Below are 23,829 nucleotides of genomic sequence, written 5' to 3'. Positions count from 1 at the left end.
TATTTTGGGGTTATGACCCCATTTCAAGAATGTTGCTGGCAACATTTGTCTATTTCTTGAAAATGGGGTCATAACCCAGAAAATATTGAATACAAGGTAAGTCTACATTAATTCACACATTTGTTTTTTGTGATTTACCTTGTATATACTTCACATTGTTTTGGCCTTACCCACGAATATTTATACAGTATGTATATATATATATATATTATATATATATATATATATGGATATATATATATATATATATATATATACACATACACACACATATATATATATATATATATATATATATATATATATATATATATATATATATGGGGAGAGTTCATGAAAAAACAGAAGACGAAGACAGGTGGTGTACAAAACAAACAGATGTATTAGTATAACGCTCAGGAATAGAAAAAGTCTTTTACGTTTCGAGCCTATGCTCTTCTACAGAAAGGGACACAGAAAAATACAAGGGGAGAAAAAAATGTATGTCTAGTGGCTAACGATCTAACATTGGTAATGCATATATACAGTTGCGGCCAAAATGTTCAGAACGGCATTGTTTTCGTCAGAAAAGTAGGTATAAGTTTTTATCAAAGTCGTTTTATACAATTTTCACAGACAATAAATACGATATTAATTGTTATTATCTGAGATTTTGGTGTAATTTGAGAGGATAATACAAAAGTTATGGATGATTTACTGATTTACTGCAAAACCCATGGCGGCCAAAATGATCAGAACGGTTGCTTTTACTCCGTGTTTTAGTATATTTAACCGGTGTTTTGAATTTGGAAGGATAATTTAAGTATTGGGTCTATTGCAAACATTGTTAACAAGTCAAAAAGTGTTGTTCACGGTATTCTTAAGGTCTATGATGATTGTGATTCGTGTGATGTAAGAAAGTCTACAGGTAGGCCAAGAAAAACGACCAAGAGAGAAGATCGTGCTATGGTAAAGTTGGTTAAAAAGGACAGATTTAAAACTGCTGCTGCTGTTTCTCGGGAAATGAGCATTGTACTGAAGAAAACTTTATTTTGAAAAACTGTGTCTCGTCGTTTAGTTGAACATGTCCTACAAGCAAGAGCACATGCAGTGAAGCCACTGATCAGCTCCAAGAGTAAAAAGTGTCGTCTTACCTTTGCAACCGAACATGTGTTGTGGTCTCAAGAAAAATGACAAACGGTGCATTTCCGTAATGAATCTAAGTTTATGTTATTTGGCTCAGATGGGAAAAGATACGTTTGTCGAAAAGTAGGTGAAAATTGTCGCCTAAATGCCTTAAGACTAGTGTTAAATTCGGTGGAGGAAGTGTCATGGTTTGGGGGATGATATCTGGAGATGGTGTGGACCCTTTGGTGCGATTACATGGAAAGGTAAATGCAGGAGTTTATAAACAACTTGTAAAAGATCATGTCTTGCCTGTGCTGATTAATTCAACTAAGCGACCACCCATATTCATGCAGGACAATGCCCCCTGTCACAAGGCTAAGGTGGTCATGAACTTTCTCAAGGCTGAAAAGATTATTGTTATGGATTGGCCTGCTCAAAGCCCAGATCTTAATCCTATTGAAAATGTGTGGAATGTTCTAGGAGAACGTTCGAAAGCCAGAAATCCTAAAACAACCGAGCAATTATGGAATGCCCTTCAGGAAGAATGGAATAAGATCACCCAGCAAGAAATTGAAAATTTGATTTCCTCATGCAGTCGAAGATGTCAAAGTGTGATTGAAGCTAAAGGGCTTCACACTAAATATTAAATAATTCCAGTATTCTCTGTCATTTTTGATTATTTTGTTATTTTTTTCAACCGTTCTGATCATTTTGGCCGCCATGGGTTTTGCAGTAAATCACTAAATCATCCTAACTTTTGTATTATCCTCTCAAATTACACCATGGCCAATGAGGTAAATCCGAGGCGTGGTTATTGCTAGTTGAAAACTATTATTATTATTATTATTATTATTACTATTGAGTGAGAGAGCAGTGCATGCCATCAAAGTGACACTGGGGTAAAATATACGAAGCCCAGTATACAGTATACCTTCCATGACTACCCGTCTGATAAGGGTACACCAGGCACATGCATCACAACCATATGTATGTGACATGGTGATCTCATATCAAGATAAATAGTGTATGACCTTGCAGGTGGGGCCCATTTAGAATTTTCTTCAGGTCGAGTAGCCCAACCCACTCAAAAGGTCCCTGAATAAGGATTGTTTAAGGATGTTGAACGAACCACCCATGTTTCCAGAGGTGAATCATTCAAACCCCAAAGAATCCCTCTCAACACATGGCTATGATGCTCCCCCCCACTACTTCTGCTCTTGATCAGAGATGCACATATCGTCAGCCACTAAGGAACATGCTCAACTGGTTACGGTCAACAACTGACAAGCAAATCTGTGGTATTGAGCAGAATGTTTGCTGTAGCCCATCTTTTATACCAAGACAAAATAATGTACATGATAACACTTCCAATCAGTTAAGACCAGGAGCCACGAGAGCCACTGTCTGGTATTGCATCAGGGCAATATTATCATTATTATTATTATTATTATTATTATTATTATTGTTGTTGTTGTTGTTGTTGTTATTATTATTGTTAAGGCGGCGAGCTGGTAGAAATGTTAGCATGCCGAGCAAAATGCAAAGCAGTATTTCGTCTGTGTTTACATTCTGAGTTCAAGTTCCACCGAAGTGGACTTTGCCTTTCACCCTTTTCAGGGTCAATAAATTAAGTACCAGTTGCGTACTGGAGTCGATCTAATCGACGAGCCCCCTCCCCCCAAATTTCAGGTCTTGTATTTTTAGAAGGAAAGATTATTATGATTATTATTATAATCCCTTGCTCCAATTCCATCGAAGGCACCTTTGCCTGTGAACAGTCAAGTAAAATGTAGTCGGTCGTGCCAACCGTCTCGCCATCGGAGCAGCCAATCTTGTGCTTAAATGTAGAAATAATCGTCTCCTTCCCTCCCTCAAATTGTTTCTTGTGATTTCGCCTTGACATAATTATCTAATGTTTTGCATATAAACTAATACAAGTCTACTTCCTCAATATATAAAACCAACTTAAGGACAGACTATTTCGGCTACGAGTTCATAAAAGCGATATACTTATAAATCGAACAAATTATGTAATGTGTAACTGGTATTTAATAAACACCGGGTGTACATTAAATAACTAAATAGAATTAGTTTGCAACAACAGTCCTGACCAGACAAACGTTACAGTTGTGCTTGTTTAAATCCATTATAAGAAAAAGGTAGGTTGCTCGCTTCCATTCTTATGAATCTTCATTCTGCCTTCTTGGTAAATTTATAGTTCCCCACCAGACTCAATTTTGGCACGAGGTAATATTTTCCCGCGTTTTTTTTTTTTTTTTTGAGGGCGGGTGTGCAATCGTTTTAGTTGACATCGAAAGCTGTCGGAAATGTATTCTTTCCTCGGAAAACGGAGCGGGTGGGAGGAACCTCGGCAATTCCCCTTCCCCTTAGTACTGAAATCGAGCCTGGTGTGAAACTATAAATTTACCCAAATGGTCACATCTTGTACGTCTCTGGCGATAAGACGACTCAACATAGTTTGCAATGGTAGTAAACAACAACTTCTATACTCCGCGCCACAGGTTCTCGGTTCGTTTTACATCTAACAATTCCGTTCTTTACACATTCCCTTTCCTTAGGCCACCCGAATGCTCATGCGCTCGTTTCGTCAGCTAGAAACAGCAGCCCCATTCCCCTTCAGTCATTCTGCATGTTTTAGAAATGATCCCTAATATAATGTAGTATTAAGCTAACACTACATTAGACAATTAGATGGGAAATAATTTGGATTGAGTCTCAGAATTGTCACTTTCGTTACTACTCTGCGTGAAACACTTTATCCAATCAGGAAAAAAGTATTTGTTGTCAACTATATACACTCGTGTCGAGGTGGCAGAAGACGAGTGCGTGTATATCAGGTCTTGTATATATATCTATGTATATATTTCTTTACTACCCACAAGGGGCTAAACACAGAGGGGACAAACAAGGACAGACATAGGTATTAAGTCGATTGTATCGACCCCAGTGCGTAACTGGTACTTAATTTATCGACCCCGAAAGGATGAAAGGCAAAGTCGACCTCGGCGGAATTTGAACTCAGAATGTACTGGCAGACGAACTACCGCTAAGCATTTCGCCCGGCGTGCTAACGTTTCTGTCAGCTCGCAGACTTGTTTTTATCTATGTATGATTCGATATGCGTTAATAAAGATAAGTTTAACGCATCAAATCAACGCGTAACGTCTTCATTAACACCGTCCCATATGTAAATGGACGGTGCTAATGAATTCGTATCCAGGTCCGCTGCCGTAGTCTCCTTTAGAGAGACTTAGAAATGTTAATGAAGATGTTACGCTTTAATTTAATGTGTTAAATCTATCTTTATCAACGCATATCGAATTATACACAGATATATATATATACAAGACCTGATAGACACGTCCATACGTAAACACACGCACGTGTTTTCTGCCCCTCCTTCCACCTCGACACGATTCGATAAAGTTTTTCACGGAAAGTAACGAACGATAGCGACAATTCTGCGACTCAATCCGAGTGATTGGCCAACAAGCCCTCCTCCTCCTCCTCCTCCTCCCTCTTCCCCCAAATTTCTGGCCTTGTGCCTATAGAAGAAATGGGCGAGGGTTCGGTTTGACTTGCACAAATGTCACTCGGTCCCAGATGGTTGATTTCCGTAAAAATATTTTATTTATTTATTTATGCTTTCATGACCTGTGGAAGGCGACATTTGCTTTGAAGTGAGAGCAGAAAGTGAAAGATGTATGTACGTGTGTATGGAATGGATGTTTGTGTGCGTGAGAGAGAGAGAGAGATGCTTACATCTTGTGTGTGTGTGTGTGTGTGTGAGAGAGAGAGAGAGAGCAAGTGAATGCTACTAAGACATACATGCAAAAAATACATGTATGAGGACAAACACCACTCAAATCTCTCTCTCACATACACATCATCATCATCATCATCATCATCATCATCATCATCATCATCACTTAGCTTCCGCTTTCCATGCTAGCATTGGTTGGACGGATCAACTGGGGTATGGGAAACCAGGAGGCTGCACCAGGCCCAGTCTGATCTGGCAGTGTTTCTACAGCTGGATACCCTTTCCTAACGCCAACCACTCCGTGAGTGTAGTGGGTGCTTTTTACGTGCCACCGGCACAGCTGCCAGACGGGGCTGGCAAACGGCCACGGACGGATGGTGCTTTTTATGTGACACCGGCACGGGGGCCAGGTGAGGCTGGCAACGGCTACGGTTGGATGGTGCTTTTTACGTGCCACCGGCACAGAGGCCAGTCGGGGCAGCGCTGGCAACGGCCACGATCGGATGGTTCGCTTACGTGCCACCGGCACTGGTATCACAGCTGCAATTTCCATTGATGTTGATCGACTTCGATTTTGGTTCTGATTTCTGATTTCTGATTTCCACTTGCCTCAATGGGAAAAAAGATATATGCATATGTATTTATGTATGTATGTGTATATGAAAGATAATGTATGTGTGAGAGAGTGAGTGCCATTTACACCTACATGCAAAAAAATACATACACGACAACACACACCCTTACTCACTCTCTCTCTCTCTCTCACATGTCTATTTCATGTACATACATCTTTCACTTTCTGCTCTCACTTCAAAGCGAATGTTACCTTCCACAGGTCACGAAAACAAAAGTACATAAATAATTTTTATAGAAATTAACGAACAACCAGCTGGGATCGAATGACATTTGTGTGAGTCAAAATGAAACATTGTCCCAACTGGGCAATCGCTGTAGAAATGTAGTCTTAGATGAACTAGCTCTGTGTGTGTGGGTGTACATCTATATGTGTATCTGTATATATAAATTGCTGGATATCGAAAGACTGCCAAGCTGTTTAATCAAATCATTAAACACTTTACGTTCTTCTATCTGTTCTTTCTTTTCTTCTTTTTTTTTTCTAATTCAATTATTTTTTTTTTTTTCAGAGACAAGATGTCTGTGTCTGTTGTCTTAAAGAATGTCTGTCAAAAAACTGGGGAAGCGCCTCACTGGGAGGAAAGCACCAAATCCTTGCTGTTTCTGGATATTGAACCTGGAGGTATACACAAGTGGAATTCCGTGGGCAACACACACACCAAGTGTGAAGTTGGTATGTATGAGTATATGTATATATCTATGTATGTTTGTGTGTATGTCATGTGAAGGTGCTTGGTGTAGTTGTAAGGGTATTTGGCTTACAATTGTAAGGTCCTGTGTTCAATTCTTGGCAGTGTATTATATCTTTGAGCATGGCACCTTATTCCATGTTGCTGTGGTCGACTCAGCTGGAAAAAAAAATGAGCTGTACTTGTAATTACATACTGAATATCCATGAGAACTTCGTTAAGGGTATGTGTGTCTGTGGAACGCTCAGCCACTTGCACATTAATATCAAAAGAAGGCCGTTTGATTGTTCAGCTCGACTGGAACATTTGTCGTCATAACTCGCTGAGTGTCAGTTTATGTCTGTCGTATTATATTTATATTCCAACTCTGTTACATGCTGCACACAATGGCTGGCCCCACAGTCAAGAAACACAAAGCACTCAGTGAGAAATTCCCTGATGGAACGAAGGCATTTAGCCACATGGTTGGTAAGCTCTACGAACACCTGCTGCAAGAAGCATTCGTCTTTGCCACATGTGTTCGAAAGAGTTATAGGTCCCTAGCAGCACCGAGAAACCACATTCATGCTGCTCATGTTTAAACTGTTTGTTACCATATTCCACTCGAAAAAGCCTGCTTTTGTTTCAATTAATTCTAATAACAACGAAGAATTTGGTAGGATAACTTTGATGTTCTTGAGCTGATCTTTGGAACATAAATTAACATGGGATTTTGTTGGAAGGTTTTGATTTAGATTCCTTTAAAACATGAAGTTTTAAATGCTCTGGAGTTAATGCATTCAACTAAAAATTCTTCAGGTAGTGCTCCAACATGGCCACAGTCCAAAGACCAAAACAAATAAAACAGTAAAAAAACAAACAAACTGATGCACAGAAAGAGACGTCAGTCAGAATCCGACAGGACCTGCATCTCTTGGTAGAATGTTTCAATCACCATTATTTATTTAGCTGTCAAAAGGCAGCAAGCTGGCAGAAATGTTAGCACACTGGGTGAAATGCTTAGCGATATTTCGTCTGTCTTTACATTCTGTGTTCAAATTCCACCAAGGTCGACTTTGCCTTTCATCCTTTCGGGGTTGATAAATTAAGTACCAGTTGCGTACTGGGGTTAATCTAATTGACTGCTCCCCCCCTCCCTAAAGTTTCAGGCCTTGTGCCTAGAGTAGAAAAGATTATTTAAATGTCAGGGAAGAAAAGATACCTGATCATAGGGGAATGCTCTCTACAAAGGACTAGCCTTCTGTCCTTGATGTTAGAATTTGTGACAGAGATGACTGCAATAAGAACTTACCTACACCACCATGAAAAAAGAGGGAATAATGATGACGATGACAATGGTAAAATGCTATTCATTATCATAGTACATCAGTGGAGGCACGTGGCTTAGTGGTTAGGGTGTCAGCACCATGATCGTAAGATTGTGGTTTCGATTCCTGGACCGGGCGATGCGTTGTGTTCTTGAGCAAAACACTTCATTTCACATTGCTCCAGTCCACTCAGCTGGCAAAAATGAGTAACGCTGCAATGGACTGGCATCCCGTCCAGCTGGGGAACACATACTCCATGGAAACCGGGAAACTGGGCCCATGGGCCTGGCTAGGCTTTAAAAGGGTGCATCATTGTATATCAACCTCTTCTACATTATCATATGATATCAATATGTTTTTTTATATGATATTAATCCATTATCACATTCTATCATTAAAATATGTTGGTTTTTCTTTTTTGTCTTTTCTTGTATGTTTGATTTCCCAGATGGAAATATAAGCTTCATTGTTCCTCGGGAATCTGGTGGTTATGTTGTATCCAACTACTCGAAACTCTGTCATTTTGACTGGGGGAGTCGAGAAGTAAAACCGTTCCTCACAGCAGATCCAGATAAGCCAGGGAATCGATTCAATGATGGTAAATGCGACAGCTATGGCCGACTTTTGGCAGGTTTGTGTTTGTTTGTTTTACGTCTTCTCTCATTTCTGTTTTTTTAATGTCGCAATCTTGTTGTTTCTTCCACCTGGGGAAGACGGAGAGCAAGGAAAACTTTAGAGGAAAAGATGAAGACTAACCTGAAGATGCTGCGTCTCACAGAGGAGATGACCAAAGACTGTCCTGATTGGTGATAAATGGCGCTGCAGTGGGCCTGACCCCCTCCCCCATAGCTAAATATACCTAGAAACAAGGGTTCCGGTTTAGGGGCTGAGGTGTTTTGTTCTCTGCCAAGCCTCAATCTTGCTGTCTCTCACTTTACATTATTGTCCCCCTCTCCGGCCCTTACACAGCATCACTCTGTTGCTCACCTCTTCCTTTTCACCTGTCTCACTCATAGCGCTCTCTTATCTTCCCTGCATCATCATAACTCTGACCCCATCCTACTACACAAGGCTAATTTAGGGGCTGCATCAGATTGCCTTCATCCTTCACACAATATACTCAAACTTGCCCTTCTCCAATGATGAGTGTTACTACAGAACAAGGACTTAGAGTGTATTGGGCAGATCAGGGGTGGGGAAACCCCTGTCTGTGGGTGCAATTGCGCCTGCAAGCCCTTTTTATTTCCCTGCAGGCCGATATACTCATATTTACATCGGCCATGTTTGGATGATGCTCTTTACCCGCCACCTGCACAGGTATCACAACTACAATTTCTACTTGATTTTTTTGATGGTGATGTACTTGACTCAATAGGGATCCTCAAGCACAGCAGGTCACCCTATGATCCAAGGTAAGCACAGCAGGTCACCCTACGATCCAAGGTACTTTGGATGGGCTGGGGCTGCTATGTGAAGCTGGTGCAGGAAACAGCCATGGACTATTTCTACTGTCCAAGCTGTACTCCACTTTCTCGTCACTCTTATCTTTAGAAATCCAGTGACCCAGTGTTCAGCCGGTCGGTAACTTACCAACATCAACATTTTTATTCACAAAACATTTGAGGAGCACAAAAATTTGTGGAAAGAATGACTTTTTAAACTTTTCTGCTTTTAGGTACAATGAAGGAATTCAAAGGTATTCTAGAAATAACTGAAGCTGGACATTTGTACCGAATTGATAAGGATTTATCAATCCATGCCATTAAAGACAAGACCAATATATCTAATGGCATGGCATGGACAGCAGATGACAAAACCATGTTCTACACCCATACTCTTCCTAAAAAAGTATTTTCATATGACTATGATATTTCTACAGGGGAAATGTGTAAGTATTGTCAGTCTTAATTATTTTCTTAATTACTAACTTAACGATCCAAGCAGAATTTCAACTCAGAATCTAAAATCTTGCTTTGGAATAACAAAAAGGCATTTGGTCTGCTGTTCTTCCAGTTTTGTGACAAATATTTAATAATATTTAATTCAATTCAATAAAATTTATTGTTTTTGTATTTACAAAGATTTATTCTTGATACAATTTTCATTTGCTTCTCCAGTTGGTGTACAATCTCGTTAGAATAAGATTTAGTCTTGTATTTGTAATTTGTGAGATGTTGGAAAGCTTTAACTAAGATTGTCCATGCGATCAGAAGACAAATTTCTTAGTAACAGTTTAAAACATGGAATCCAAAAGGCAATAAATTCAATTAACCCTTCCAATGTTGTCATGGAAATATTTAATTTTAACAATAAATATTCTCCGTTCCTTTCTTTAGCCAGAGAACAAGTGGTTATTGATTTTGAAGGCAAAGAACTCCATGAATTTGGGATGCCAGATGGAATGACAATTGATTTAAATGACAAAATATGGCTAGCTGGCCATTATGGTAGCCAAGTATTCCAGATTGACCCAGAAACAGGTATGAAATGTTCTATTTCTTTACTGAAGTTTATGATGTTGTGGGTCTTGCCACTCAGCATGTTGTTTTTGTTAATTGTTTTTTTTTCCACTGCACATTTGGTAACAATATTGCAGCAATAATAACAACCAAATAACAGTTTCTTGAAAATAAAAACATCAAATGAGCCGTAAATATATTCACCAGTGTTCTGTACTCTGAAAAAAGATCCTGTTGTGTTCTGTACTCTGAAATAAGATCCTGCTGTGGTAAATTTTACCTTTTATCTTTCTGGCTTCGAGAAATAAGCAACCAGTCAAATACTGGAGTTAATTCTAGTCTCAGAATCAGATACATTGCACTGAGAGAAGGGTCATGAGTAACCCTTGACAACAGCCCTTTGCCCCCGAAATGGAAAAGGGTTGAGTTAGTAATGTTTTCCATAGAGAAACTGGAATTGTGCCCCAAAGATGGACCAATGTATAGCACAACACAGAACAGAAATACTGAAGATAGGTGTACACATGGCTGTGTGGTTAGAAAGCTCGCTTCCCAGCCATATGGTTTCAGGTTCAGTTCTACTGCGTGGCGCCTTGGGCAAGTGTCTTCTCTTATAGCCTCAGGCTGACCGAAGCCTTGGGATTGAATTTGGTAAGCAGAAGTAACTGTCATGTGTGTACATGTGCCTCCTAACAATTATCTTAGTAATAATGAAGATAATTACAAGTGAGATAATGAAGATAATCTATTATATAAAATCCGTTCTGTCTGTCTGTCTGTGTGTCTTCTAGGATCTCGGGCATCCTCCATCCGATTGTGCTCAAATTTGATATGTAGATACCAACGGTATCAGGGCGTGTATAAGTCTTGAAAAAATTGCAAAAATTGCTTCCAGGTGAGAATGTGATCGATAAAGCCGTGGGAACGTGCATTTGTATGTGCAAGTACATCAGCTGTTGCGATCGATACTATGTGTATGCGAGAAAAATGCATGTGCAGTTTGTGCAAAAAAACTGTTTGGAGTCTCAAATTTAGGTTAAATCAGTGTTTCTCACAGGGGAGGCCTATGGGATGGTCGGACAAGTTGCTTTGAGAAAATTTGGTTTAAATGTTTGACAACTCAGCACCATCCATTGGACAGGAGGGAGGGGGGGTGTTTTGCTCGTAATACATAATAATAGTTGTGAGTGTAATTATGACAGCAATATTGAAAATAATTGTGATAGGAACAACAATGGTAATTATGTGGGAAATAATTATGGGTTCAATATTTTTCAAATTTTGGATAATTTCTCTGACTTTTATTATTTTTAAAACAATTTCAGGCAAAATTCTGACATCAATTAAGTTTCCTGCGAGTCAAATCACTTCCTGTTGTTTTGGAGGTCCAAACTATGATGAACTCTTTGTGACCTCAAGTGCTTATTGCTTAACCGAAAAACAGTTGCAGAATGAAGAGAAATTGGCTGGGAGTCTTTTCAAGGTTACTGGGTCGGGGGCCAAAGGTAAAGCAGCCCCTAACTTTCAGGGATAGTCTACAACAGTGCTTCTCAAACTATCGCATGTGGTGTACTGACAGTTTTTGTTTTTTTCCCCAATGTGCCAGGGACCGGTTAATATTTCTTAGTAATATTAATTTATACCGGAAACAATATTTATAATGAATATAATAAAAGTTGACAATTTTGTTTTTTATCTTATATTTATAAAAAACAGTATTAAATAAGCTTTTCATAAGCATTTTATGTTTCTTTCCTTTCTGGAAACTCGCCATGTGCCACCGACAGCTGATGGTTTGTGGACCGGCACCAGTCTGCAGACCACCACTTTGAGTAGCGCTGGTCTACACCACTCTCCAACTATACATTGTAATATAAAGATCACAGCTTCTATAATTATGTTTGTTCATAGATATGTTATATAAAATCAATAATGAAATAAATAAAAGTAATTTAAGAGATGTTTTTGGTTGTTTTGTATTCTTTTCTCCTTTATATTTGCATATGTGGTTCAGATGGTCCCTTTGCAACCACATGGCTTCAGGTTCAGTCCCATTGCATGGAACCTTGGGCAAATGTCTTCTATCATAGTTTCACATTGCGCAATGCTTTGTGGGGGAAATTTGGTTGACAGGAGGTGTGTGGACACTTGTCATCTATCTCTCTGTTTGTCCTTCCCTCCATCTGTTCAGTCATTTGCCCGTCCATCCGTCCATCCGTCCATCCATCCATCCATCTATCCATCTGTCTGTCTGTCCTTCCCTCTGTCTGTTCATCCATCCAACCGGTCATCTATCTATCTGTCTGTCCTTCCCTCCATCTGCCTGTCCATCCGTCCACCTGTCCGTCCAGCCATCTATCTATCTGTCTGTTCATCCATCTAGCTGTTCATCCATCCAACCGGTCATCTATCTGTCTGTCTGTCCTTCTCTTGATCTGCTCATCCATTTTCCCCTCCATCCGTCTGTCTGTTCATCTAACTGGCCAGCCATCTGCCTGTCCCTCCCTCCATCTGCCCATCCATCCCTCCGTCTGGCTGTCCATCTTTCAATCTGTTTGTCTGCCTCTCTATCTACCCACAATGTACCTGTGTTTGCACTACTTAAAAACTGCTGTTCATGTCTTTTAATTTAGCAGTTTGATAAAACAGGTCAGTGAAATAAATACCAGGCAAAACTATCATTACTGGGATCAATATCATCATTTAAACCCTTAAAGGTGGTGCCCCAGCATGGCCACAGTCCAGTAACTGTAACTAGTAAAGGAATATCGATCAATGTTAGTATGATATGCTTGCAAAACAGTCGTTAATTTCATAGTGCTGCCACTGCTTGCATAAATAAAATCTGATAGTTTACGTCTACTATAATGTTAGCATGCCAGGCGAAATGCTTAACGGTATTTTGTCTGCTGTTACGTTCTGAGTTCAAATTCTGCCGAGGTCACCTTTGCCTTTCATCCTTTCGGGGTCGATAAATTAAGTACCAGTTATGCACTGGGGTCGATATAATCGACTTAATCCGTTTGTCTGTCCTTGTTTATCCCCTCTATGTTTAGCCCTTTGTAGGTAATAAAGAAATAGGTATTTTGTCTGCTGTTGTGTTCTGAGTTCAAATTCTGCTGAGGTCGACTTTGCCTTTCATCCTTTTGGGGTCGATAAATTAAGTCCCAGATATGCACTGGGGTCGATATGATTGACTTAATCTGTTTGTCCCCTCTGTGTTTAGCCCCTTGTGGGTAGTGAAGAAATAGGTATTTCGTGTAGACATGCAAAAGGAGAACCTGTAGCAGAAACCATGCGATAAGAACAGGTGAACAATGCGTGGACATGAAATGTGCAATGACCGTGGCCAACGGGAAAAAAAAATATATAAAAATATAGAATATTTAAAAACAAATGAAGGTGTGCAGTGCACCTTGACTAATTACCTGTTACAATATCCCCAGGGTGAGCAAGTGATATTTGGTTAAGGGGACCATACTGTGTGTGAACCTGTTTGATAATTGTGCCTTTTAGTGTTAATTTGTTGCCTGTCCCCAAGGACATTTAGTGGAATCCCTTAGCTGCAAGTATTCAGGTTTAGTCTCTAGTCAAAGAATAGTTCACTGCTTCTCCATCCATGACCACCACCTCAAGGTCTGGAAATCCTGAAAATAGTCATGAATGTTGCCCTTTTTCCTCTGATTAGGCTTTTAAAAATCTTTAAAACAAAAATGTGATCGGAGAAAGATTTAGCTGCTGTTTTTAGCTGGATCAAACCTCGACCTCCCTGAGCTCTGGGAAGGTAAGGGCGATCCACGTCTGCCTTTGGATGGTGCATCTTATTACAAGTCAGTAGCTTGCGGATTTTTCGGTCAATTTTCAATATTTCACTGGTATTCCAGTTAAGCACATTGAAGCTATAAAGAACAACTGGTACTGCTAAGGAGTTTATGGCTAACACCTTATTATATGCATTCAGCTCAGACTTCAGGACTGCTCGAACTCTTCTATAACATTCTTTCCTAACCTTCTCTTTCATGCTTGCATGCTGGATACCAGAGCCTTCATTTATTCCTAGGTATTTATAGGTTTTTTTCCTGCTCAAGTTCTTTTATTGCTGTTTCGATATCTAATTCGATTGAACTTGACTTTACCAATTTCCCTTTCTTAAAAGTGGCTTTGGCACACTTTTCAAGGCCAAACTCCATCCCGACATCATCACTGAATCCTTTCACAGTATGTAATAATCCTTCAAGCTCTTCATCATCTTTGCCATATAGCTTTAAGTCATCCATATAAAATAGATGGCTTATTTTCTTGTCAATTTTGTAGCCATATTCTGTTCTATTCAATTCACTTCAGAGTGGTATTAGTGCTATGCAGAAAATTAGTGGTGAAAGTGAGTCACCTTGGAAAATTCCACAGTTTATGCTAATTATTATTATGCTAATTATTAAGCTAATTATTATCTTTTTCCGTCTTTCTTCAAATTTTCTTACGTTTCTCGCTGAGTGTTTTCCATACACCTAGGGCAGAGAAGGGCATTGTATGCATTCCCAGATTACACGTGCAAATTCACAGATAAAATATGTATTTAAAAATTAATAAATAAATAAATTCATGGATAGATGTTATTTTCACAGCAATAGTGCTCTTCTCAGAACATGAGCCGTTCCATCAGTGGCTTATTATTATTATCATTATTATTATTATTATTATTATTATTGAGTGAGAGAGCAGTGCATGCCATCAAAGTGACACTGGGGTAAAATATACGAAGCCCAATATACCCATCATGACTACTCGTCTGATAAGGATACACCAGGCACATGCATCACAACCATATGTGCGCGACATGGTGATCTCATATCAAGATAAACAGCACATGACCTTGCAGGTGGGGCCCAGTTAGAATTTTCTTCAGGTTGAGTAGCCCATCCCGCTCAAAAGGTCCCTGAATAAGGGTTGTTTAAGGATGTTGAAAGAACCACCCATGTTTCCAAAGGTGAATTATTCAAACCCCAAAGAATCCCTCTCAACACATGGCTATGATGCTCCCCCACTACTTCTGCTTGTGATCAGAGATGCACATATCGTCAGCCACTAAGGGAAATGCTCAACTGGTTAAGGTCAAACAACTGACAAGCAAATCTGTGGTATTGAGCAGAATATTTGCTGTAGCCCATCTTTTATACCAAGACAAAACAATTATTATTATTATCATTATTATTATTATTATTATTATTACTATTATTATTATTATCATTATTATTATTATTATTATCTCTCTCTCCCCAATTCAAATTCTGCCAAGGTGAACTTTACCCTTTCAGCGATTAATGCATTCGTTCCACTATTCCCACAAAAGTTTGAGAAAATTATCTTCAGAAAATATCGAGGTTTATAACAAACACAGCTTCAAATAGAAACAATTGTTATTCATCCCCACTCCTCCCCCCTCTCTCTCACCCCTCCCTTTATCTTTAAGTATTCTGACCTTTGGCCATACACTATCTCTCTATTAATATGCACACTGTTGTTTTTAGCAGATCCTTTCCTTATCAGGTGTTGTGTACGGTTCATTTCTCTTCCTTCTTTATTCTTACTTTCCCTCTCACTCATTCTCTCTTTATTCTTCCTCTCCATCACACTAATACTCTAACTCAGTCCCACCCGCTCCCTCTCTCTGTCTCTGTCTCTCTCTCTCTGCCTCTCTGTCTCTCTCTCTATCTATCTGTCTGTCTGTCTTCAAAGGCATCAATTGTCCTTCTTGTCTCTTTCATCAACAACTAAAATCTGGTGATGTTGTCTGCCAGAATCTAATAAAAGCTGACAACTCACCAGAAGGAACCGCGCACCATCCTGTACTTTAATAACTCTACAAAGACATTCACTACAACAAACGCTTACGAAATCACCACAAGCAAAAGGTATCTTCTTCTTCCACTTCTTCTTCTTCTTCTTCTTCTTCTTCTTCTTCTTCTTCTTCTTCCACTTCTTCTTCTTTTGATTTCATTTCTTCTAGAGACACGATGTCTGTATCTGTTGCCCTGAAGAACGTCTGCCAGAGATCTGCGGAAGGACCACATTGGGAGGAAAGCACCAAATCCTTGCTGTTTGTTGATGCAGAAATTGGATATTTACATAAATGGAATTCTGTTGACTACACACACACCAAGTTTAAATCTGGTATGTATGTATATCTGTATTTTTGTACATATGTGTGTGTGCATGTGTGTGTGTGTGTGTGTGTGTGTGTTTTAAATTTCAGTTCTTCTTGGGAGAGTTCAAGCTACTCACTTACAAAGTGACAAGACTTTTTGAGTTAAGAAAGTTCCAGGCGTTTGTAAATCTATGGTTGAGTTTGTGTGTTGGTTGAACTGCCAATGCACACAACCAAGTGTGTGCATCTATTCACATAAGAATCTCAGACGGAACATTTTTAAAATGTCTTACAAATCCTCACTGTGCCACGAATAGATTGGTTTCGAAGAATTGGCATCAGGTTTTTTTCCTCTTTCTCCAGAAAACTGAGTATTTCTAGGTTTTTTCGTAAATTTGTTGGTACATAACCTAGCGCACCTATGATGACAGGTACAGATGGGAATTTATAGCCAGTGGCTATCTGGCCTCCGGGCCGGTGGCACGTGAAAGACACCATTCGAGCATTATCGTTACCAGCATCGCCTTACTGGCACCTGTGCTGGTGGCATGTGTAAAAGATTCGAGCGAGGTCATTGCCAGTACCGCCTGACTGGCCCCATGCCGGTGGCACATAAAAGCACCCACTACATTCTTGGAGTGGTTGGCATTAGGAAGGGTATCCAGCTGTAGAAACTCTACCAGATCAAGATTGGAGCCTGGTGCAGCCATCTGGTTCACCAGACCTCAGTCAAAATCGTCCAACCCATGCTAGCATGGAAAGCGGACGTTAAACGATGATGATGATGATACAAGTGCTGTAAGTTCTGAATTAACTCACCATAAATGTTCTCTTTTTCTTAGATTTTAGCTTAACCCTTTCGTTACTGTATTTATTTTGAGATGCTCTGTGTTTCTTTCAATTACTTTAAATATAACAAATAATTTAGTAAAAAAACTTAGTTATCATTAGGAACATAATTTAGTAAAAAAACTTAGTTATCATTAGGAACATAAATTGTGACCAAGGTTTGATGGAAAATTTTAATTCAGAACTTATGAAAACAAGACATTTGTACTACAGAACCAGAAATGGTTTCAGCCAGGTTGGTAACAAAAGGGTTAAACATTCACATCTGCTGGGCAGCAGCTGACCTCCACAACAATGCATCACTTTTGTTCCCTGCCCCTACAGAACAATATCAGTATAAAGCTTGGAGATCTGAATGCATGTATTATATATATTATATACATTATATACATTATCTACATTATATACATTATATATATTATCAAATTATTACATTATATAAAAGGGCTTAGTAAAATAAATTACTTTGCCGCATACTGAACTCATTAGAAATAGTAGCTAAAAAAACTTTTTTAAAACTATTTCTAATACTTAAAGAAAACCTCTCTCATATAGTGTTTGCTCAATTCAACTCACGAAAGTATGGGGGTAAAGACATTAAAAAATCAAATGCAAAGGTTATTTGAGAACGTACGTTTCAAGATCAGTCAACTCGACATTTCTATCATCAGCTCAGAACTCCTTGGTTTGGATTTGAAAACACTGAAAGTGGGAGCATACCCTTTCGGCTTCTTATCGCTTCTGAAGATCTGCTCGAAACTAACAGTGCCAGCAAACTCAAATATGCAAGCGAAGAATTTCTGCTCTCCCCTTTCCACCAGCGTGGGTTAAAATCAGTAAACACTATGCTTTTTTCGGTAAAATCCGAGGCATTAAATAGAGAGAGATGAATTATAATTTCAACAATTGAGGGTAAAATTATATTATATATTATATACTCTTTACTCTTTTACTTGTTTCAGTCACTTTGACTGTGGCCATGCTGGAGCACCGCTTCTAGTCAAGCAAATCGACTCAAGGACTTATTCTTTGTAAGCCTAGTACTTATTCTATCGGTCTCTTTTGCCAAACCGCTAAGTTACGGGGGCGTAAACACATCAGCATTGGTTGTCAAGCGATGTTGGGGGGACAAACACACACACACAAACATATACACACACATACATGTATATATACACACACAGACACACAATGAGCTGCTTTCAGTTTCCGTCTACCAAATACACTCACAAGGCTTTGGTTGGCCCAATGCTATAGTAGAAGACACCTGCCCAAGGTGCCACGGAGTGGGACTGAACCCGGAACCATGTGGTCGGGAAGCAAGCTACTTACCACACAGCCACTCCTATGCCTATATTATTATGTATTATATATATTATATATTATTCATATTATATACATTATATACATGTATTATTATGTATTATATTTATTATATATTATATATATTATATACATTATATATATATTATATATATTATATATATTATATACATTATATATATTATATACATGTATTATTATGTATTATATATATTATATACATTATATACATTATATATATATTATATATATTATATACATTAAATATATATTTTATATATATTATATACATTATATATATTATATACATGTATTATTATGTATTATATATATTATATATATTATATACATTATATATATATTTTATATATATTATATACATAATATATATTATATACATGTATTATTATGTATTATATATATTATATACATTATATATATATTATATATATTATATACATTATATATATTATATACATTATATATATTATATACATGTATTATTATGTATTATATATATTATATATATTATATATATTATATACATTATATATATTATATACCTGTATTATACAGGTTATATAGAGCGTACAGAAGAAGCTGGCAGAATCGTTAGCGTGGCAGACACAATGCTTGGTGGCAGTTTGTTTGTCTTACTGTTCTGAGTTCAAATCCCACCAAGGTCAGCTTTGCCTTTCATTCATTTGGAATCAATGAAATAAATACCAGGCAAGCACTGGGATCAATACAATCGATTATGCCTCATCCCTGAAATTGCAGGCCATGTGCCCTTTGCCGAAAGGCTTAAAATGTGTGACCGTGTTTATTCAGAGCAAAAGGCCTTTTGGAAAACTCGTCTGTTTCATGGGACCAACAAATATATAAAGAATGGATTCAGGTAAGTGCAGGCATCATAGAAGTTCCAAGCACCCTGGGGAGTTGAGTATGTTGGGTACCACTCGTTATGTGTGTGTGTGTGTGTGTGTGTGGTGTGTGTGTGTGTGTGTGTTGAAGGCTAATTATGGTAGATTTGACAAATGGTTGATGTCAGATTCCCTTGATGGTAAGTGTATGTATATGTTTTTATGTTGCGTACATATGAGAGTGTGTGTGTGTGTGGTGTGTGTGTGTGTGTGTGTGTGTGTGTGTGTGTGGTAAATTGTAAATAAGTAGATTAATAAGTAAATTCATTAACAAATAAAAGAATGAGAGATAAGATAAAAGCTATGAAATGAGGTAAGTAATTACAGCCACAGAAAACGTAGTACAGGACACTCACCTTGGTCAGTTGTGTGTATGGGCATGTGTGTGTGTGTGTATGTGTTTCTGTATAAGACATTCTGCAATATCTGTGTGTGTGTGTGAGTGCGGGTGAGTATTGTATATCAGTTTCAACAAAACGGAAAGATAATTTTAGTAAATTAACGAAAGATTAATTAGCTATATTATATTTCTGATTTCAGAAACATATGAGCATACGTGTGTACGCAGTTTGTATTGGTGTGTGTATTTGTGTGTGTATTTGTGTGGTTTGCATCGGGGTGAGGGGATGACCCTATATTTGCGTTTCTTTGAGAGTGCTCGACTTTACTGGTGTATGTGTGTGTGCATGCAAATGTGTGTGTGTGTATGAAGTTATACGTGGTGTTTCCATCCCAAAATATTTTCATCTTCTCTTGTTTGTGTCAAATTTAGTAGATGGATATGCAAGCTTCATCATTCCTCGAGAGTCTGGTGGTTACATCGTTACCCATTCAGCCCACCTTGCTGGTTTTGACTGGGAGAGTCAAGAATTAAAACCTTTAATCTCAGTAGAATCCGATAAACCAGAAAATGTATTCAACGATGGTAAATGTGACAGTTATGGCAGACTGTGGACAGGTTTGTATTTCATTGTTTATCTGTGAGAAAACTTGTATTTTGTTTCATGTACTTTATTATTTTAATCCAAGTCTGGTTAGCTTTCAAACAAATAAACAGTTTTTTGCTTTGCTTTTTAATTTCCATACAAGAACAAGCATTTTTTGGCTTAGCTCCAAAGTCCAAGGTGTTAATATTTAATGATGTTTACTTATATTATTATTTGAAATAACATTGTATTTAAATATAGAGGCACCATTCAAGCGTGATCGTAACCAGTGTCGCCTTACTGGCACTTGTGCCGGTGGCACGTGAAAAAACATTCGAGTGAGGTTGTTGCTAGTGCCGCCGGATTGGCTCCTGTGCAGGTGGCACGTAAAAAAACACCATTTGAGCAAGGCCACTGCCAATATCACCTGACTGGCCCTTGTTATATAATCATCACAACAAACATGAACAATCAACGTCGCCCATTGTCTCCCTTGATAAAAGGACTTTCACTTTGTTTCCCGCCAAAACAATTAACTTGTACAACAACGGCAGTCGAATAAAGTATCTTGTATCGTTAACATGTTGTTTCAGTCTCTCTCATTTTCTTAATCTTTCATACTAAGTACTCACTACTTCCTTTAATACTCAATACATTATATATATATAACAACAACAGCCCTCGTGTCACTGGCACGTAAAAAGCACCCACTACACTCTCAGAGTGGTTGGCATTAGGAAGGGCATCCAGCTGTAGAAACTCTACCAGATCAAGATTGGAACCTGGTGCAGCCATCTGGTTCACCAGTCCTCAGTCAAATCGTCCATTGATAAATGGTGATTTCTTCTTCACCTATCATGTCAAAATATTCAGCCTCAAAATCATTTAAAAAGTCTGAAAGGAAAGAAAGACTCCATTTGCTGGACTCTACCCACTTTATGTACATGAATATCTCTGAACTCTATCTTATCAGAACTCTACCCATCACTGCCTATTAAAGTAGACCATTAAATGACCACTTTAGTATCTAATTGGTATTTAGTTACAAATTCCTTTAATGTTATTTTCTCATCAAAACATTCCAAACTTGATGCCACTAATGTGTTATCTTCTCACTTTGCCATTTCATACTGTTACTGCAGATTCCTTGGTTCCTCAGCTCTGGTTTGCTTGTTGGTTAGTGTCCTGCCATTTCAGGCCCACACAAATCACTTTTCATTACCCTTAATGTCTCAGACCCCAGTTCCACATTAACCTTTTCTCTGACCCCTTCCAGAATGTCACCCTTTTGTAATTCCTTGCCTGCTTCCATTAATCAATGATTAACCAGACACAAAATATTTGTGCACTTCCAAGATTTTCAGAAAATGTTACCATTTTTCTTTTTCAACTTTCCTAATTTTAGGCACAATGAAGAAAATCGGGGACAAACTTGAAATAACTGAAGCTGGACATCTTTATCGAATTGATAAAGATCTCTCGATTAAAGCCATCAAAGACAAGATCAATATATCTAATGGCATAGCGTGGACAGCAGATGACAAAACCATGTTCTACAACCATACTCTTCCAAGAAAAGTGTTTTCTTATGACTATGATATAACCACAGGAGAGATCTGTAAGTATTATCCATCTTAAGTGTTTTTTTAAATTAGATATTGGTAAAGATCTAAGCAGGGATTTTGGTTAAAAACCTAAAAGCAAGTTTCAAAATAGCACAAGCTGTTTTTGTCTGCTACTCTATCACAAAAACTTAATAAAATTTAATTGAATTCATTAAAATTAATTCTGTTGTATTTACAATTATTTATTCTTGAAATAATTCTTCCACTTTTGTTATGGAAATATTTCGTTTTAACAATAAATATTCTCCGTTTCCTTCTTTAGCCAGAGAACAAGTGGTTATCGATTTTGAAGGCAAAGAACTCCACGAATTTGGGATGCCAGATGGAATGACAATTGATTTAAATGACAAGATATGGCTGGCTTGCTTCTCTAGTGGCAAAGTGTTCCAGATTGATCCAGAAACAGGTATGAAATGTTTTATTTCTTTACTCAAAAACCGTGTGACACAAGACAAAAAAACCTCGATTTCTCAGGGTCATTTTATCCAACAAAAATAACAACAATATCTCCGTCACATCACATTCTATAATCATAAAATAAATACTTATGTTCTTATGTTGGCAACAACAAAAACAGTCAAATGAAATGAAATACAAATAAAATACAAATAAAACCAATGCAAGTTGATTCAACGGCAAAACAATGTGTGGACATGTTTAACATAGAGAAGAGACTTGACAACGTGATAACAGACAAAAAAAAAATTAGTTGAATAAATTAGGCACAGGAGTGGCTGTGTGGTAAGTAGCTTGTTTATCAACCACATGGTTCCGGGTTCAGTCCCACTGCGTGGCATCTTGGGCAAGTGCATTCTGCTATAGCCCCGGGCCGACCAATGCCTTGTGAGTGTATTTGGTAGACGGAAACTAAAAGAAGCCTGTCGTATATATGTATATATGTATGTGTGTGTATGTGTTTGTGTGTCTGTGTTTGTCCCCCTAGCATTGCTTGACAACCGATGCTGATGTGTTTATGTCTCTGTCACTTAGCGGTTCGGCAAAAGAGACCGATAGAATAAGTACTGGGCTTACAAAGAATAAGTCCCGGGGTCAATTTGCTCGACTAAAGGCCGCAGTCAAATGCATGGCCGCAGTCAAATGACTGAAGAAAGTAAAAGAGTAAAGAGTAAAAGAGAGAGAGTAAATGAAACCCATCAAAAAGCAAAATAGAAATGGAAAGATTTCTGGGAATTTAATCAAAAACTGAAGAGGCCCAGTGTTTACCGGTTTTGTAATTAGTATGACTTACTTGGTGGAGGCGTGTGGTTTAGTGGTTAGGTTGTTGGACTCATGATCGTAAGATTGTGGTTTCGATTCCTGGACCGGGTGATGCGTTGTGTTCTTGAGCAAGATACTTCATTTCACGTTGCTCCAGTCCACTCAGCTCGCAAAAATGAGTAACGCTGTGATGGACTGGCGTCCCGTCCAGCTGGGGAACACATATGTCATTGAAACCAGGAAACCGGGCTCATGAGCCTGGGTAGCCTTTAAAAGGGCGCATTTATTTATTTTTATGACTTACTTGAAATACAATTCAAGGCTGCAGGTCAGAATTCTTGCAAAAGAAAATTTCAAAAATAAAATATCCTTTTAATTCTTTGTTTCAATTTTAAAAACAATTTCAGGTAAAATTCTCAAATCAGTCAAGTTTCCTACACGTCAAGTCACTTCCTGTTGTTTCGGAGGTCCAAACTACGATGAACTCTACGTGACATCGAGTGCCAGCCGTTTGACGCAGAATCAGTTGCAAAATGAAGAGAAGCTTGCTGGAAGTGTGTTCAAGGTTACCGAGTTGGGGGCAAAGGGTAAAGCAGCTGCTGTCTTTCAGGGATAGTCTACACCTCTCTCCAAGTATATATGGTAACTGAAAGACCACAGATGTTATAATAATCATGTTTTATCACAGTTGTATTTTATGAAATTAATATTGAAATAAAAGTAAATTAGAGAGAGAGGGAGACTTTCTTGTTTGTTTGTTTTGTGTTCTTTCTCCTCTTTATGTGATGGTGTGGTTGTGTGGTTATGAAGGTCTCTGTGTAATCATATGTGTTCAGGT

At 38.2% G+C, this 23,829-nt stretch overlaps 3 protein-coding genes across 7 annotated transcripts in view; 2 read left to right on the top strand and 1 right to left on the bottom strand.

The window, feature by feature from the left end:
* The window catches only part of LOC115222288 (regucalcin-like), a 55,493-nt gene that overhangs the window by 11,693 nt on the left and 19,971 nt on the right, over positions 1–23,829 (bottom strand). The window contains exon 2 of the mRNA XM_036511270.1: positions 4,513–4,522. The gene's annotated coding sequence lies outside the window, so the exon portion shown is untranslated. The remainder of the gene's footprint in view (positions 1–4,512; positions 4,523–23,829) is intronic.
* On the top strand, positions 521–11,626 carry LOC118760839 (regucalcin-like). Of its 3 annotated transcripts, none has more exons than XM_036511262.1 (6): positions 521–570; positions 6,037–6,200; positions 7,972–8,154; positions 9,199–9,411; positions 9,860–10,003; positions 11,308–11,626. In XM_036511262.1, the coding sequence occupies exons 1-6, from the start codon at positions 539–541 to the stop codon at positions 11,514–11,516; spliced, it is 945 nt and encodes a 314-aa protein (XP_036367155.1). In that variant the 5' UTR covers positions 521–538; the 3' UTR covers positions 11,517–11,626. The 3 variants fall into 3 exon arrangements, with proteins under 3 accessions (XP_036367155.1, XP_036367156.1, XP_029648284.1); XM_036511263.1 differs by lacking the exon at positions 521–570 and adding an exon at positions 2,496–2,514; XM_029792424.2 differs by lacking the exon at positions 521–570 and adding an exon at positions 2,995–3,266.
* On the top strand, positions 15,559–23,720 carry LOC115222262 (regucalcin-like). Of its 3 annotated transcripts, none has more exons than XM_029792423.2 (6): positions 15,559–15,894; positions 15,990–16,153; positions 19,995–20,180; positions 21,554–21,766; positions 22,036–22,179; positions 23,399–23,720. In XM_029792423.2, the coding sequence occupies exons 2-6, from the start codon at positions 15,997–15,999 to the stop codon at positions 23,605–23,607; spliced, it is 909 nt and encodes a 302-aa protein (XP_029648283.1). In that variant the 5' UTR covers positions 15,559–15,894; positions 15,990–15,996; the 3' UTR covers positions 23,608–23,720. The 3 variants fall into 3 exon arrangements, with proteins under 3 accessions (XP_029648283.1, XP_036367160.1, XP_036367159.1); XM_036511267.1 differs by having other exon boundaries at positions 15,677–15,894; positions 19,998–20,180; XM_036511266.1 differs by having other exon boundaries at positions 15,844–15,893; positions 15,996–16,153.

The sequence above is a fragment of the Octopus sinensis genome, linkage group LG19 (assembly GCF_006345805.1).
Source record: "Octopus sinensis linkage group LG19, ASM634580v1, whole genome shotgun sequence".
In the NCBI taxonomy this organism is placed as follows: domain Eukaryota; kingdom Metazoa; phylum Mollusca; class Cephalopoda; order Octopoda; family Octopodidae; genus Octopus; species Octopus sinensis.
The sequence above is the reverse complement of the archived record's forward strand: the minus strand, read 5'-3'. Positions and strand labels throughout refer to the sequence as shown.

Bases quoted from the DNA above. Each gene is read 5' to 3' on its own strand.
- LOC118760839 (XM_036511262.1), top strand. From the start codon at position 539: ATGTTCAGAACGGCATTGTTTTCGTCAGAAAA. The intron at 571-6,036 runs GTAGGTATAAGT...TTTTTTTTTCAG, and splicing joins GCATTGTTTTCGTCAGAAAA to AGACAAGATGTCTGTGTCTG. The intron at 8,155-9,198 runs GTTTGTGTTTGT...TTCTGCTTTTAG, and splicing joins CTATGGCCGACTTTTGGCAG to GTACAATGAAGGAATTCAAA.
- LOC115222262 (XM_029792423.2), top strand. From the start codon at position 15,997: ATGTCTGTATCTGTTGCCCTGAAGAACGTCTGCCAGAGATCTGCGGAA. The intron at 21,767-22,035 runs GTAAGTATTATC...TTCCTTCTTTAG, and splicing joins TATAACCACAGGAGAGATCT to CCAGAGAACAAGTGGTTATC. The intron at 22,180-23,398 runs GTATGAAATGTT...AAACAATTTCAG, and splicing joins CCAGATTGATCCAGAAACAG to GTAAAATTCTCAAATCAGTC.